Source organism: Onychomys torridus, chromosome 5 (genome assembly GCF_903995425.1).
Source record: "Onychomys torridus chromosome 5, mOncTor1.1, whole genome shotgun sequence".
In the NCBI taxonomy this organism is placed as follows: domain Eukaryota; kingdom Metazoa; phylum Chordata; class Mammalia; order Rodentia; family Cricetidae; genus Onychomys; species Onychomys torridus.
The window spans coordinates 90,565,128-90,581,708 of record NC_050447.1 but is presented as its reverse complement, the minus strand read 5'-3'; the positions used below and the strand labels follow the sequence as shown (position 1 = coordinate 90,581,708).

The window sequence follows — 16,581 nt, the reverse complement described above, 5'->3', positions numbered from 1 at the left end:
CGGAATAACTGTAAGCAAGCCCACAATTAAATGCTTTCTTTTATACAAGTTACCTTGGTTATGGTGTCTCTTCATAGCAATAGAACAGTGACTAAGACACTTCGTCACTATCAACAAGAAGTTTTAAACACAAATGATGGTAGCAAAAAAGAAAGCCTATGGATTTCCTTGACGATCATGCTGCGTGTGCAGCAACTCAGCTCTCAGGTCCCATCACACAGCTCAGTTGGTGGTTCAGATTTGATGCCTATGTGGAGCAAATTTGATGTCCACCTGGTGTGTCTGGGCATGTGGTCCATAGGGGAGGGGCAGCTGGCCTTTAGAACAGACTTTGTCAAATATACTATAATGTGTTGTGTCCCTGGGAGCTATCACCCAGCTAGGTAACTCTTGTTAAAGGTCAACCTATGAATTCCCTAATGTATAAACCAGAAGGTCACTTTAAGAAGGAAAAAAGACAATGTATGTAGCAGAGATAGCTCAGTAGTTAAGTGCACTTGCTATTCTTACAGAGGATCCAACTTCAATTCCCAGTACCCACATGATGGTTCAGAATCACCTCTAACTCTAGTTTTAGGGAATCTGATACCCTCTTCTGGTGTGCATATATCCACACAGGGAAATAGTCACACATAAAAATAAATAAATTTTTAAAAAACAAAAAGGAAAAGGGGGCTGGAAAGATGGCTTGTTGGTTATGAGCACCTGCTGTTCTTCCAGAGAATCTGAACTCTCAGCATCCCTGTGAGGTGGCTCACAACTGCTTATAATTTCAGCTCCAGGATATATGGATACACTTCTCTGGCTTTCACAGGTACTGGCATACACACTCAGGTGCGCGCGCGCGCGCGCACACACACACACACACACACACACACACACACACACACACACTTCTAAAAAATGGCATTCTAGAAGTTGGGAGGTGAATTTATACAGACAATGTGTCAGAACCCCTGAGGCCCCGCATCATGACTTCTTTTCAGATTATCACAGTGTTCTGTCTCCTTGCTTGAAACATCTTACCAAATTCCAACAAAAAAAATGAACAAGATGGACTCTCCTCACCTGACTATATCCTGAAGGGAAGTGAGATGGCCAGGAGCCAATCACAGGGAACAGAAGGGCTACAGAATCCAAGAAAGAGGAGCCACAGCAAGGTTAATTACTATTTAAATATCGAGCTCCTTTTGTGTGTTGGTGCCCTCCCTGGCAGATGTGCTTTCAGGAAAATCAACAGAACAACGGGGGCTGGAGTAGAGGGCAGCACTGCAGGGGGATGGCAAGCTGCATCTCTTTCAGGGGTAAAATAAGTTGCCTCTTCTCTCAACAGTCCTCGATATCCAGAACACAGGAGGAGTTGTCAGAGCTGAAAGGCCAGCTGGCACTCAGCTCCAAACATCATCACAAAGACAGCCACGTCAACATCACAAAGCCAGAAGATAGAGCAAGCGAGACAACCTGAGTTCTTTCTGCCTCCACTGTCGGTTCACTGATGTTCAGTTAGTTCTAAGACAGTGTTCACCCAAAGTCTGAAAAAGCCCGGCATAGCTTCTGGACCCGTCTGCCTTACGACTCACAAATCACCTGCCTCACTCTGTAAGGACACAGCAGGCCACAGTTGTCATGTGGTCTCACCACTCTGCCCCCACAAAGCAGAACCACATGGGTTGGGAAAAATGGACCCTTTATGGAATTTTCTAGAGCGGTCTTAGAGGCCATACACTTTACTTGGAGACATTTACAATAGCTGGTCTTAAAAGACAGAACATGAGTACCTGGAATAGGAGCTCCTGTCTATACTTCTGGCTACCTGGGAGAGTAAGGCAGGAGGATTGAGTTCAGGACCACAATAAGACCTTATCTTGAGAGAGAGGCGAGTGTGCAGAGTGTGTGTGTGTGTGTCCCATTTTCAAGTGTACATCCCAGGTTTGCATGAGCTTTCTGGCCACACACTCTACGCACCCCTTGTTCATCCAGCTTGAGCAGCTGCTCCGGGACCTTGGGGGAGTTGGCTGCCTGCCGCAGGCACTGGATGCTCAGCTCCGGGATAACAAACTCCAGGACTTCCTTGAGGGGCAGGCCCCGGGCGGTGCCATGGCGGGCTGTGGAGGGAACAGCATCTTCTAGGATCGCTCCCCTCAGAGTTGTGAGCTGGGGCAAGAGACTCCAGTTAGTACCTGCTGCTGTTTATTCACAGGGGATCTAACAGTTTAGCAAATGGAAGCAAATGTCTGCATCTGAGACATAAAATCAACATTCCTCTATCAACAACTTTACATAGGGATGGGGAGACACCAGGAGGGGAAAAAAGACGAGACAAACAGATGAGAACCAAAGAATGAGGGAAACAACAAGCAATGAACCCCAAAGCTCTGAAACCCCAAAGCCAGGCTCCTGAGGAGGGACCACAGGACATGTCCACAGCACTTCCTCCTCCTCCTGCCTCTGCATTTCTCTCTCCGTACCCTTCTACTCCTGGGGCTGCATGTGGGTGGCTAAGATGGGATTGCTGGACTAGTTTCATGTTTTGCTCTCTACTCTGGAAGTCTAGTGTGGTGTTCTCAATGAGGATGGTCCCCATGGACACATCTATTTGAATACTTGGTCCCTGGCCGGGGGAACCGTTTGGGAAGGATTAGGAGGTGTGACTGTGTTGGAACAGGTGCATCACTGGGGGCAGGCTTTGAGGTTTCAAAAGTCCATGCCATTCTGTTAGCTCTCTGCCTCCTGCTTGTGGATCAAGTATGTGAGTTCTTAGCCACTGTTACAATGCCAGGCCTGCTTGTTTGCTGCCACGGTCCCTAGGAACCATGATTCTAGGGATTCTAACCCCTAGTAACCATGAGCCCCAATAAATGTTTTCCTTTAGGTTGCCTGGGTCATGGTGTCTTCACAACAACAGAAGAGTAAGACACCTGGGTCACCATTCCAAGCTGCCATGATGGGGAAAAGCCACTGCACTGTGGCCTCATCTTCTGCATTTGGTTTTAAACTCATTTCCAAATTCCAATGCAGACTGTGTAGCTCACATCTGTTCTCATGTCTCAACCCCAGAACCTTCCATCTTTACTATACAGTGGGGCTGGCATCTGACAGGCATGCAAAACCAATATGGCCACATGTCCATCCAGCCCACACCATGGCAGAGCATCTTGTTGTGCTTGTCTGGCCTCATATTGAGTAAATATTGAGATCATTGCACACATTGTGCAGATAAGCAGCACATCAACCATCCTGAGGAATCAAATTGCCCTGCACTGCAGGTCTGGGTCCTTAGGCCCACATAATCAGATTGGGGCCCATTCCGCTGGCTGACCACTTTAGGTCAGACAGAAAGAAGAGGCTTCTCTGGTTTCCTTTGCTTCTGTAAGCATGTCAACCCTGTATGTCTCAATTGGTATATGCAGGTGTCCTGGTGACCTGGGCTCAATGCTGACTATGTTCACACAAGCTAAGCCCTTTCATTGAGTGACAGCTTTGAAGATAGACCTGTGCAGACTAAAGTTAAGATAGTAATTAAGTGTAAATAATTGATGAAGCCAGCTGTTGTGATGTCTGTCACACCTTCCCTGAGGTTTGTGGTAAAATGGCTAGTGCAGGTCACGGGCTTTATGAGTGCACACTGTACATGCTAGGTGTCTGTCCCTGTGACCACACTCAGTTCCCATGGTGGTAAGACTATAGCCACCTAAGATCCAGGAGAGGCTCCCAAGTATTCACTTAGGATAAAAATCACATAACAGCCTTTCACAGACCTCAAGCATTAGACAACTGGCATGATGATTAGGTTTTCTAAAACTTAACTAAAGGGGCAATGAGGATAGACTTCTCATGGCAGCCTCTTACCTCACTCGTCCTGAAGGCCACCCTGTAGTTGAACTGGGACCCTTCTTTCTCCTTGGGATCTTCCACCTTCTCCCTCCGGATGCTGACTGCTACAGGGCCAAGGTTTTCATCTATTCCAAAGTAGTTCTGGTGCTCTGGGATTCAAAAGAGCAGAGTCAGGGAAGAGAGCAAGTGATGCAGCAGCATTGGTTCATGTCACAAGTCCCCAGGGAAGTGCCACAAGGCTACTCCATGATCCCTGTGCACAGGTAAAATCTCTGGTTTCTTAAATAGCTATGCTGTCCTATCTTGCTTCACCTCTCTTGCTGCCTCTCTGCTTTCTAATTCTGCTTTTCACTGTCAGGGTCATGAGGGTCTCTACCCCAAAGCTGCCATCCTGTAGACAGCACCATCAGCAGGATGGGTGACCATCCTCAGCACTGTGGAGGGGTATGATTCCTCAAGAGTCATCACTGAAGGCTGTGCTGCTCCCTTCCATATGGAAGGCGACCTTCTCCGACTGAATGAGACTCCTGAGGTTACCCAATGAGCCACTCTGACTGGTCAGAGTAATCTTAGCCATCAGTGGAGTGCCAAAGGTCACCCTGTCATTAAACTGTCTCTAGTGTCTAAGCAGAAATTTAGTGACAGGAAACTCATGATGATTACTGGGCTGTGAAGGTCACTGGTCCTACAAATCCAGTAACTCCCTCCACCAAGCTGTCAGTTCACCTTTTCTTTCCCATAAATCCCTGGTCCTTGAAAGAGCCCCAGGTCACACAACACCATAGCAGGAATGGACAATGGGGTATCTCATCTACCAGGCACAGGGTACCACAGGGCACACTTTCTAATGGACAGTCACCAGCCTTCACTCATCTGCATTAACAGCCACAGGCCAGGCGATATTTAGCAGTGGGGACACAGGGGAACATTCAAGGAAGCAGTCCCCACTTACAATGTGAATCGCCTAGTTAGAACCCTTCCAGTGATGGGACACTCCTTGCTCTGTGGACAACTCAATCTGGACCACAGAACAACGAGGGGTCACCATACCCCATTGCAGTTTCTACACTGACTCATGTATCTTCAGAAACAGCCTATCTTACTGCACGCAGCACAGAAGAGGCAGTTGGGCTGTGCAGAACAATTGCCCACATGCCCATTAATGCAGGTTAAGAGCATGTCTATTGCTAACAGCTATATCAACAGTATTTGTGCAGAGCAGGTAGTAGATGTGAACCTTCAGGAACTGTTCATTCATTTCTTTATGAACCACAGCCTGGTCAGTTCTCCAAGGGTTGTATCCTTAAACACTGACTTTCTTTCACCCTTATACAAAACACCACATTTATCCCCTGTGAATGCCACCTTCTAGGTTTCAGCTAATCTTACCCAACTCTCAGATTTTGAGTTGGGGAATCCTGCAGACTCTGAAAGGCTCTGTAAGCCACGGTTTTATGCTCTGAGAACTTCTGGAGAGATCTGATGTCGCCAAAGGGGCAACTGTCTGCTCCACTCCAATCAACACTGCTCAAAATGGTTCTGAAATAGAAACCATTCATTTTATACTGATTGGGGAACCAGACTAGTGTAATATTGGCATTTTTGCTCTTCTGGAACCAGGCAGAGCCAGAAGCAGCAAGGAGGCTACTTTTGGGGCTGAAGGTGAGTCAGTTTCAGAATGGAGAAAGCCTGTACGGTGGGAACAGTATGTGCTGACACCAGCCAAGATAATGGTCACAGACCTAACTCCAGTGTTGCCAACACATGTCAGGTTTGAAGAAGGTGAGCAGCTTTTGTGACTTGAATCAGTAGTTTAAAAGCAATAATAGGAAGTTAACTGTTTAAATCAGTGTATCCTGTTGTTCTTGACAATGCATTAGTGAAAAGGGGCCCAAGGCACTGCACCAACCTGTCTTTAGAGCAGACACTGCATCAGTACCAAACTTTCCAAGCTGCAGCTAACTACCATCACCTATTTGAGGCTTTATTATTCTTGGCAACACTCTGTAGCTCTCTGTGGTGGTCACAGGTCTTTCTTCAGATTTGACATCAAATTCAAGATCAAGGTGTTTTAGAATACATGCCCCCCCCCCCCGACATGTATGTGCATATATATATATGTGTGTATAGATATGTATATAGACATATATATGCCATATATATTTCAAATATACATATTTCAAAATCTCAAATTTCTGTCTTCTTTTCTCTTTCTTCCTTCCTTTCTTTCTCTCTCTCTCTTTTTTTTGTTTTTGTTTTTGTTTTTCAAGACAGGGTTTCTCTGTGTAGCTTTGCGCCTTTCCTGGAACTTGCTTTGGAGACCAGGCTGGCCTTGAACTCACAGAGATCCACCTGCTTCTTCCTCCCATGTGCTGGGATTAAAGTCATGTGCCACCATCACCTGGCCTATTTTCTAACTGACTGCTGAAGATTTTAGATCTGAGTTTTCCATTGGTATATTTCCAAGTGACTGCCCGGGAAGATCGGTTGTGCCCACAGTCTTTTTAAGAGGACAATGGCATATAACACTCCACTGAAACAGAAGCCATATTTTGAAAAGCTGAAGAACTATTGGCTTTTTCACTAAAGATGACAAGGAGCAAGAGAGAGCAAGAGAATAAAGGAAGGATGTCCCTCCTTGCAGCTCTTTCTGGCCTATGTTGCAGCCACATCTTGCTTCCATTTGTGGCTCTAGCTCTGGCTCACTCACATTTCTGCATGCACATGCAGAGGTGAGGTTCCCATGGTCCACAGGCACCATGCCTGTGCCTGCAGACCGCACAGGGGTATGCCCTACCAGTCTAGGAACCTCACAGTGCCTTTAGTTTCAACAAGAAGTCTGCAGGATGCCTGCATGTGTTTCTAAAGAAATTAACATTTTCCCCTGGATTTGAGAACATGCTGTCCAGCGCTTACATAGAGTATGCCCACAGACCATGAAGATGTGAACAGAGCCTATGCCCCTCCCCCACTTCCCCAGAGGAAACAAAGACAAGGCTTTCAAAGGACATCCTGCATCCCTTTCAGGAAAGACGCCTGCCACTCTGGACAGAAGCTTGTGAACAAGCCCTTCCTTAGCTGCGTGCATTCAGACCCTTCCCCCACCACGGCCTGGCCTTATCTCCAAACCAATGAGCTGATGATTTCCATAAAATTGTTTCAAGAGTGAATCAAATGAAATCTTCCCTGCAGGATGGATGCTGTGAGGAGGCTGTTGATAAGATGAATGAAAATCCACAGATCATTCCAATATAACAGAACATGATAAAAAAATTGGTTAATAAGATTGCAATGTGAGAAATGAGAATCACATCATCTTGGTGTATCCTGGAAATTCCATCAAGAAGGGGGAAAATTCCCAACTTCTATGAAGAAAAAAGGACTGGAATGTCCTGGGACCCCAGCTCAAGGCTGTTTCTAGACTCTGCAGTATCCTGGAAAGGAGATGAATTGGTAAATCACCAAATAGTTGAGGAGCAGGGAAGGACAGGTACTCTGCATGCTCAGGCCCAGGATGAAGAGATAGATGAGAGCAGCTCTGCCAGGTTGTGGTGCCCAGGTGAAGCACACTGCAAGGTCACAGACGCCACAGGCTCAGAACCCATGTTCCCCAAGGCCTCTGCCTCAGTCCCGTGCAGAGGAGAGGACTGTGATCACTGTCTCCTATAACGGAGCTTACTGGTTCTCTGCCTTACAACAACTAGCTGGTCACTTGGTTTTTGTATACTACTCACTGGAGTGACTCTCCTAACACGGATTGTACATCCCCTTCCCCTCTTCGAAACCATGTGCCTGCATTTCAAATCAGTCTATCACTGTGCTCTAGGAGCTATGGACAAACCAGAATAAATGTGGGGCAAGCGGGTGAGTGAAGGTCCTGCCTCAGCAGATCACCGTGAAGTCACACCCAGCCTTGAGAAACCTACACTCTTTCTTCCTGCACTGTGAACCTGTTTCCGTGCAGGAAAACTGAGGTATTGGTGCTGCCACACACACGAGTCTGACTCAAACTTAACCAAAACTTTACTGAGCTTGGAAAACCTGTAGCACTGGAAATAGTGAAATGTCCCAAATACTACACTTGACTTCAAACAAAACCCATGAGGCCCACGTTTCAGATGGAGTCGAAGAGGAGGGGCTAGGTGATGGGCTGTAGGAAATGATCTTCTGCATATGTTAGAACGGAAACAGACAGCAACAGCAGCACTCCCATGAACAGCTTCAGGGGATGACTTTACCTAAGAGGTAAAAACTAAGCCATGAGCTGAGGAGATGGCTCAGTGGATAAAATGCTTATCATTTACAAACTGCACAAAGACTGGATTCATAAACCCCACTAAAATGTCATGTAATTCCTGATAGGTAGGAAGGGAAGAGGCAGAGATGGGGGTGGGGGAGTATGTCTCTACAGCAAGCTGGCTAGCCAGACCAAAGGACCATAAGTGCTGGTTTCATCTGGGAGACACTGTCTCTAATAGACGGATGAAGAGTTCAGAAGAACTCCTGATGTCAATCTCAGGCCTCCAAATGCATGTGCACAAACACAGATGTACAACCATGTACATGCAAACACACATATACATACATACATGTGCTAAAAAACAAACCGGTGACATGGGGGAGCCAGCATAGCATAGAGACAGACAATAGTTCCACCAACAGATGACATACAACAGTATGTCCTAAGGTACAGTTCCAAAGAAATCATAGCACAACCTGAAAGACTAGTAACTGAGGGAGCTATCCCAGGCTGCCTTGGCTCACTGCAGCTTTTAGCAACATGTTCTTAAGAAGAGGAAGACATCTCTGAGTATAAGTAACAGGCTACCGGTAAGGCACAGCTGTCTAGCTTCTGTGCATTCAGATGGGAGGGGGCTTTAAGTTTGGACTGAAAGCCAAAGGAGGCTTTATTAGTGTCCCCGAGCTCTCCACTTTGGCCATCAAGCAAGCCTCACAGAACAACAGCAGCATCCTTCCTGTTTCTCCACAGCTGACCCAAGACCTGCTGAGGTCCAGTGTGAACAGGAGGCCTTTGCAAGTTCTTAGACTGACTTCCTGCATCCTCACTGCCCACAGCAGGAGAGCAAGTGTGTAGTAATGTTCCTTGGTACCAGAGTCCCAAGTATAACTGGGTAGTTCCTCCTGCTAGGAGCTCCTGGACTCAATAGGACCTCTGTGTGTGGCGGTGATGAGGGCCAGGGAGAGAGGCTATGCAGAGTCCATCAATGGTGCCCTCTCAGGGAGGGACATGTGTCTTAGAAAGTACTGTTGCTAGGTGTCACTCTGTTCACCCACGCGAATCTAAGTGTCCAACTCCCCATTATTTTAGTTACTGACTGTATAAAATGGGAAGAAAAGGCAGGGGGCATGAAATTCAAAGGAAACAGAGTCATGAATTACTCAGGAGTGAGTTCGAGGGATTCATAAGACACACCCCTCCCCCAACCCATGCCCCTGCATCAGTGACACTGGAGTGTGTCTGGAACCAGGTGGCAGGCTTCACAGACACTCCTTGCCCCAACCCAGCCCTTCTGCTTCTCTCCTTAACCATCTCTTAACCATCAGAACAAAGCACTGCCCTTCAATGCTGGGCCTGCCTACAGCGGGGACAATGGCCTCTTTCAAGAGAGAAAGTTCTCACACACTTGTGTAAGAAAAGCAAGAGGGACCATGCTGTGTGACAGGCACTGCTCTCAGCCCTGAATCATCGGCTCATTTAAAGACAGAGCTAGGTGGGGTATGAACCCATGAATGTTGCCCGCTGGCCCATCCGTAGTTCTTGGTTATCAAGCAAGGACCCCCCAGCCATAGACAATGGTAGGCACTTTAGCCTTATGGCAGAGGGGCAGTTCCCGAGTCCCCCATCCACAGAATAGTAAAATGGCACTGGGACAGAGAGGGCTCGTAGAGGGTTTGGGTTTCTGTTTTTGCTGTGGTCAGTACTGCCTAGTGAACGTAGGGTCCTGTGCATGGTAGGTAGGCAAGTGTGGTTGGTACAAACAGCCCCGCTCCAGCACTTGGGCACAGCATCCTCCACTCTGAGTGCTGCAGAGGAAGGCTGGCACTGGGGAAAGGGAGCCTCTACAAAGAGCTGGGTGGAGCAGCAGGTGGAAGTCATGAAGAGGCAAACCGGAAGGATGTGAGGATGCCCTTGGCGCAGCTCCACCTGGGAAGTGCTGCTGCCACCAACCCTTCTGTCCTGCTCCTTCTAAGTCGCCTCCACCTGACAACTGATATGACAAGAGAGATCAAATGTGTCCTGTTGGGGGGCATTTTACAAAGGAGGGAGGGAGGGAAGGAGGAAAGGAGGGAGACAATGGGAGACTGAAAGGACAGAAGGAAAAAGTGAGGCAGGAAAGAAGAGATCAAGGTAAGGAGAGAGCCAAGGTTAGTGCTGTTAGCTTCACAAAATCTAGTCACCTGGAAGACGGGCCTTTGGGCATGCTTGTGGGGACCATCTTCACTGTATTAACTGATATAGGAAGATCCATCTTAACTGTGAGTGGGATCACTCCCCAGACAGGGAATCCTAGACCGGATAAAATGGAGAAGTCAAGCTGGATAACGGCTTGCATTCATCCCTCTGTTTCCTGACTGTGGATGTGATGTGGCCAGCTGCTTCAAGCTCCTGCTGCCTGGATTTCCCGTCCATGATGGATAGATTCTACCCGGACCGTGAGCTAAACTCGACCCCTTTCTACCTTAAGTTGCACTGTCAGAGTATTTCACCATGGCAACAGGAGAAGAGGCTAAGGGAGACAGAGGGAGAGCATGAACTCATGGCTGGCAGCTGCACCCCATCCGAAACACACCCTCAAGCTGCTGCTGCACAGGAGTCCCCAAAGAGTCAAGAGCTGTATCTGGGATGTTTGCAGGACTCTTCCGAGTGGCCTGTGCTACCAAGGAGAAGCCCCAGAGAGGGGCAGGTGCAATGCAGAGCAAAGACCCTCTCTCTTCCTCCTGGTCATCACCAGAGAGTGAGGGGTGTTATTGCTGCTGGCCACGCTTACTGTCATGGCCATTTCCTTTCAAACTCTCAGGAGGATGCAGAAGGACTTGTGGGGACAGGTCATGCTGCCAGCTCTGCTTATGGTGGCCAGCCACCCCCTGGTTGATGGGTTCACAAAGTCATTGAAACATCCTTTAGTGACTGTCATGGGACACATCCTGGCATCAAGAGCCACCTCTGCACATCCATGGCCCAGTACTTACAAAGCCTACACAAACATCAGACAACCCACAGTACCAGGGGTTTCACAAGGAACAGAGAAGAAAATAAAAGGTGCTTTAGAGGTTATCAGCAGGTCCCCTGAGAACTGTAGAGAAGAGCTCTGAAAGGGAGGAAGGGCAAAGGCAGGCACTATTTGCAGAGCCCAGCTTTAGAGCCTGTCCCGGTGGGTCTGCTTTTAACCAGAAACTTCCACTTGCTGACGAGCTTGTAGGAGCACCCTGCTCTGCCTTGTCCAGGGACTAAGGCTAAGGGCTTAGGCTAGTCTGTACAACTGAACCTCAGACTTTGGCCACCCAAGTCTGGTCACTAATGACTCCATGAAGACATCTCTGCTGCCAATTTTAACTCAAGTCACACTGGATCACAGGCAAAGAGCTAAGCCCTGAGGAAGCAGGAGTCCCCCTTTGCACTGAAGCCCTAAATCTTTCCCTTGAGGTCACTTCCCCCTCAGCCTGGAGCTTATTAGGCTTCTTCCCAGAGGACAGCCATGGAAGCAGGGGACCTCAGGGCCTGTAGCACATTCCCTCATTCTGCTGGCTTTACAGAACAGTCTAGAACTCTGCTTTCCACTTACTTCCTAGGTCCTCGGCTAAGCCCTAATCAGGGATGAATCAAAAACCCTGGCACTGCCAACCAGCACAGCTGTATCCCCTCACCGTTCACTCCAGGGTGTGTACACACAAGTTATTTCTGGGAGCTTATTAACTTATTTTGTGTACTGACCTAAATAGTCTGACAGTGTCGCTTCCAACGATCTCCAGTGCCTTCATCAGCAACCAGAAAGGGCAGAGGAAATAAGTCACTGCAGAGAGGTCTTCAAAACAAGTGGCAGATGAGCACAGACCAGACTGGAAACCACCTCCTGGGACAGACCCTAATAAGTCCAGTGGTGGCAATGGTCTGGGCAGCAAATGTGGCTCCTTTCACACATACTCTGGATGTGAGACACAGTTTGAGTGGGAAGCTGTAAGCATTTGCACAACAGGACCATAGAATCCTGCCTGATGCCCTAAACTCTCCAGCACTCAGCTGTCCAGATGCTGAGCTGCTTATGAACTTGAGATGTGACAAATCTAGATTTACTTCATGTGCCTGCTTTCAGCTGTGACAATAGTCTTGGAAGGCTGCTCCTCTCTGGTCCCTTTTTGAAAGCCAAAAGCCAGTGACTTCTTCCTTGAGACCAGTCCTCCACATATCTAATGACTGGTACCCCAGAGGCGGGCACAGCGGTGAGGACGGCAGTTAAGTCAGACTGGAACATAACCCAGAAGTTCCTGGGCTTCACTGTGACAAGCAGGAAGAGAGGAGAATGGGGGAAAGGAGAGCACTGCTAACTAAAACCTGTGGTGAAGACAGTTCAACAAACGGAAATGAAAATAATTTATTTTATATTATGTTGAAGACTTTTGCGATAACACCAGAAGGAATGTTTTATCTCGGCCAATGCAATCCCATTTTCAGGACCATGCACATCTGGTTAATCCATAAATTCTGTCAAAAGGCTTTGATATATCCAATCTATGAATCAACAGGTAAGAGCAAAGGATGGCGGGAAAACCTCTCAGAATTACCCAGTCTACACAGTGTTAGGAGCTATGTAGAGGAACAACAACGCAGGGCGGATATAATCACAGGATGTTTAGTAAGATGGGTAAAATCTAAAAGAAGCCTGATGTCAGAGGAGGAGGAAGCATGCTCTTGGTGAGGATTATGAATCAGCACAGCCAGATGTTGGGGCTCCTAACAGGCTGTGGTGGACAATTTCTGACCAAGGACAACCCAAGTCTAGTGGGCCATGGCCCTGGAACCCTTAGGAAGTTGCTCTTGTGTAGCAAAGCTCATGGCAGGCCCTGAAGACATAGTCCTGGTATGATTTCAATATGTCTCCCATAAGATTATGTGTTAAGCAAAGCGTCTGTAGCTGGTGGTGCTACTTTGGAGGGGCCTAGAAACTTTAGGAGGTTAAACTTACCTGGAAAAGCAGGTCATTGGGGTTATGTCATTGAAAGTGATACCTGATCCCCAGTCTCTTTCTCCCTCCCTCCCTATCCACTGTGCAATTAAGAAATTCTCTGCACAACGTACTCCCATGTCCACCCTGAGAACACAAGGACACTTGACTATGGACTGGACTCCCTGAAATTCTGTCAAAAGAAATCCTTCCTCCTGTTACGCTATCCCCTCGGGTGTTGGGTAGTTTGGTCATAGTGTGTTTTACAGGACCATCCTCTGAGCCAAACTGCTGCCATCTTCATCAGATCAGTGGTGCCTGCTTGCAAAAGATCATCACTGCTGATGTCTTGTAAAAAGAATAGCAGGGAGGGTGATGGGACCCTCACCCGAATACCCAGGCATTCCTCCCAATCAGTTGCATGTTAATTCTGTCATGACTACACGTGGTTTCAGAGAAGGGCTAGAGCACATGGGCAGCATAAGAACTAAGGAAGAGGGGTCCCATCTATGTAGCCATCGGGGAGTCATCCACGCTCGATCAGACATTTCCACATGGCTGCTGTAAGGCCACCCATACACCTGCTCACAATCCCTCACCTATACCCTGTCAGTAAGCCTAATAGACTCGAGAGTAAACACTGGTAGAACTGTACCTTTGAACCTTGGTTTGTCCTTGGGACATGGGGAGCAGGGTTGCGAGTGAATGTTGTTTTGTTGTTTATGTCCCCCCACCCCAGGAAGGAATTTAAGTAACACAGCAATGTGAAGTAAGAGCCTCAGGGTCCTTGAAGGTAGCCAGGTGCCTACCTTTGCCATAGAAGAACTTGCGGTAGTAGTAGGCCCCCAGGTCAACGTGTTCTATGATGTAGCGTTTGACCTTCTCCCTGTGGATGGGCTGGTTCTCTCGAGGCACCTCCAAGACAGAGACGCCCGCATTGGTGCAGTGTGAGCTGAGGGATGACTCAAAGGAACGGCCCTCCCCAGAGAAAGAGGCCGAGCTGGCCCGAGACAGCGCGATGCGCCGGTCGCCTTCCCCACCAGTCTCGTTTCGGAAGTAAGGGCAGCTGAGGACCAAGTCATTGCTCTTCCCGTCACCCTCATCAGCATCCGGGTTCTCTTTGGAGTTGAGGTCTTCCTTGCTGCCCAGTGGGGACTCGCAGCCTCCAGCTGGGCCTACGGGAACTGGCGTCTGTGATGCAGCTGAGGCCCCTGTGGTGATATTTTTTCTCTTACCCACGCTGGCCCTCGTGGCCATGGCTTCATTGATGTTGAAGAGGATACTCTGCACATCATAATGGGCAAAACACCTCTGGCAACTCCAGGGGCGGATGCCCCGGTCCAGGCGGCCCTCTTCTAGGTCAGAAGTGAACTTGAAGGTCTCATGCTCACTCTTTACTGTCCGAAGTTTTCGGAAGAGTGATGTTTCCACTGACTCTGATTTTAACCTGCGCTTGAAGGGCTTGTCTCTGTCCCTCCCCATTAAGAGCCCGCCATCCATGTAGTCCAATCCCGAGATGCGGACAAACTCTCCTCTAGAAATCTGGGCTGCAGCATGGAGGCTGGGAGAGATGGCAGTGTTACAGGGGAAGAAATCCGGAAACTCAAAGGAGCTGGTCACCTTAGGATCGTAATTCTCCACTCGGTACCCTCGGAGCATGGCAAAAACATTCTCTCCAGACAGACCCTGCCTGTCAATGGATGAAGTGCTCCCATATTCCCTGTGCAGGGCAGCTCCGGTGTTGGGGTTGACTGCATGCTGGTCCAGGACATCCTCGGTATCGATGTCACTAATGGTAACGTCGCTGTTGCTCCTTTGTCGTATGGGGTGGAGTCCTCTCTGGGGAGAATGGACGAAGATGTCTCCAATGGTGTACTTTGCCTCCACAAAGTCCAGGTCCAGCTGCTCTTCTTGCTGCCTGTCACCCTGGTCATTTTGGCCATTCTGGATGATGGAGGTGACACTCTCATAGCTGGACTGAGAACGGCTCTCCCACAGTGTCTTGCAGGCCAGGTCTTTGGAGCAGTCCTTTTTCGGAGGCCACTCAGACACTCTGGCCCTCACTCCCATCTTGGGCACTGCCGGGGTACCGTTGGCTGGCCCACCACCACTGCCCTCACTTGGACTGGAGGTGTTCAAAGGAGCGGGTCCCATGCTGCCATTGATGGCTTTAAATTTCCGAGCAAAATAATCATCGGACTGCATGGTTCTGGAAGGGTCCTTGAATTTGGAGGCAGCTCTGCCGAGCTTGTGCTTTTCTACCTGTGATGGCCTTGGGTCACTCATGTCCACAGAGGCAAGAAGCAGTCATCAGCAACAATGGTGTGACCCCACCTCTGTGGTCATCACACAAAACTATCACAGACAGACAGAAAGGTTGGTTGCCCAGAGTTCCTTTTTCACCAAAAGCAAACAACATCCTCAAAGCACAGTTTCTCCAAAGCCATGGTGAATGTGCTTTCTGTTAGGTGTAATGACACTGTTCCACTTCTGTTCTGATTATCAGCAGCAATCTTGAAGACTTCTGTCCATAAGCCTTCCCTTCACCTGATTAAAAGACAGAAAACGGTCAATTGTGACGGACACAGTTGAGGCCAATTCAGGTCTACAGGCTTGTCTCTCACTCCTGCCTCTGCTTATATCAACATTCTCACACTCCTGAGTGCATGCTGCATTGTTCACCTGGCTTAGGTGTGCCTGTCTGTCCTGTTGTGCAAGGCCAACTGGAATTCTCACAGAAAACCAAGACCATCACTCTTTAAGAAACTCTCCCAGGATACAAGATTTACTTTAGGTACCAGACGCCAAACACTGTAACAGACAGAAACATGCAGGGCTGAAATGTGGTTGGATCTACTCTTTTCTGTCTTTCTCCTTTATTTCATCTTTAACCATACAAAAATATTGCTAGCACTGCATACTTTCCCAGCCCAGGACAGGCTGGGGACTTATTCATGGACCCCAGAAAGAAACAGCTCTTGTCCTTCCCATAAGCATAATATCTAACTACAGTTCAGTTGGACAAGATTAAAATCCCAATTAGCTAAATAGTGTGAGAACTTTCTGGAAAGCTCCTGATGGCCAAGATGAATAGATGGGCATCCTTGAAAAGTGCAGATATTTGGCTAGGGTAGCAGCTGCTTTGCTTTGTCCCTAATACTAAAAACGCTATCAGTCTGGGTATGGTTATTTCCCCCAGAGTCATTTTGTAACTGAGGGAACAGGGACATTAGGATATGACAAAGAGGGGAGAAAATAAAGCAGACGTCCTGACCTGTGTTCTCAGAAGGACAGAGGAATGACTGCCTCTTCTCAATCTACCTAGAATCACTACTGTTAAAAGGATTGTAGACTGCTGTTATTTCCTATACAATTTAGACTTTTATGAAACCAGTCCCTGAAAACCAAGAGAGCGACAACAGAGGTAAAAATGCCAACAGTCTCTCCCCTCTTCTGCTGATTTGCATTCGCTTCAGCGGCCTGGCTTTTGCAGAACTCATCCGTTCTTCAGATGAACGCGAACTTAGGAAGTATAATGGTCGGGGGCCAGGGAGATGCCTCAGTG

The 16,581-nt window shown here is 48.1% G+C and overlaps 1 protein-coding gene across 3 annotated transcripts in view; it reads right to left on the bottom strand.

The window, feature by feature from the left end:
* Sipa1l2 (signal induced proliferation associated 1 like 2) overlaps nucleotides 1–16,581 on the bottom strand; it is a 167,260-nt gene that overhangs the window by 70,197 nt on the left and 80,482 nt on the right. For all 3 annotated transcript variants that reach the window (XM_036187010.1, XM_036187012.1, XM_036187011.1), the window contains 3 exons: nucleotides 13,826–15,563; nucleotides 3,850–3,983; nucleotides 1,966–2,154 (listed from right to left, as the gene is read on the bottom strand). In XM_036187010.1, coding sequence (XP_036042903.1) covers nucleotides 1,966–2,154; nucleotides 3,850–3,983; nucleotides 13,826–15,302 — 1,800 coding nt within the window. In that variant the 5' untranslated portion in view covers nucleotides 15,303–15,563. The remainder of the gene's footprint in view (nucleotides 1–1,965; nucleotides 2,155–3,849; nucleotides 3,984–13,825; nucleotides 15,564–16,581) is intronic.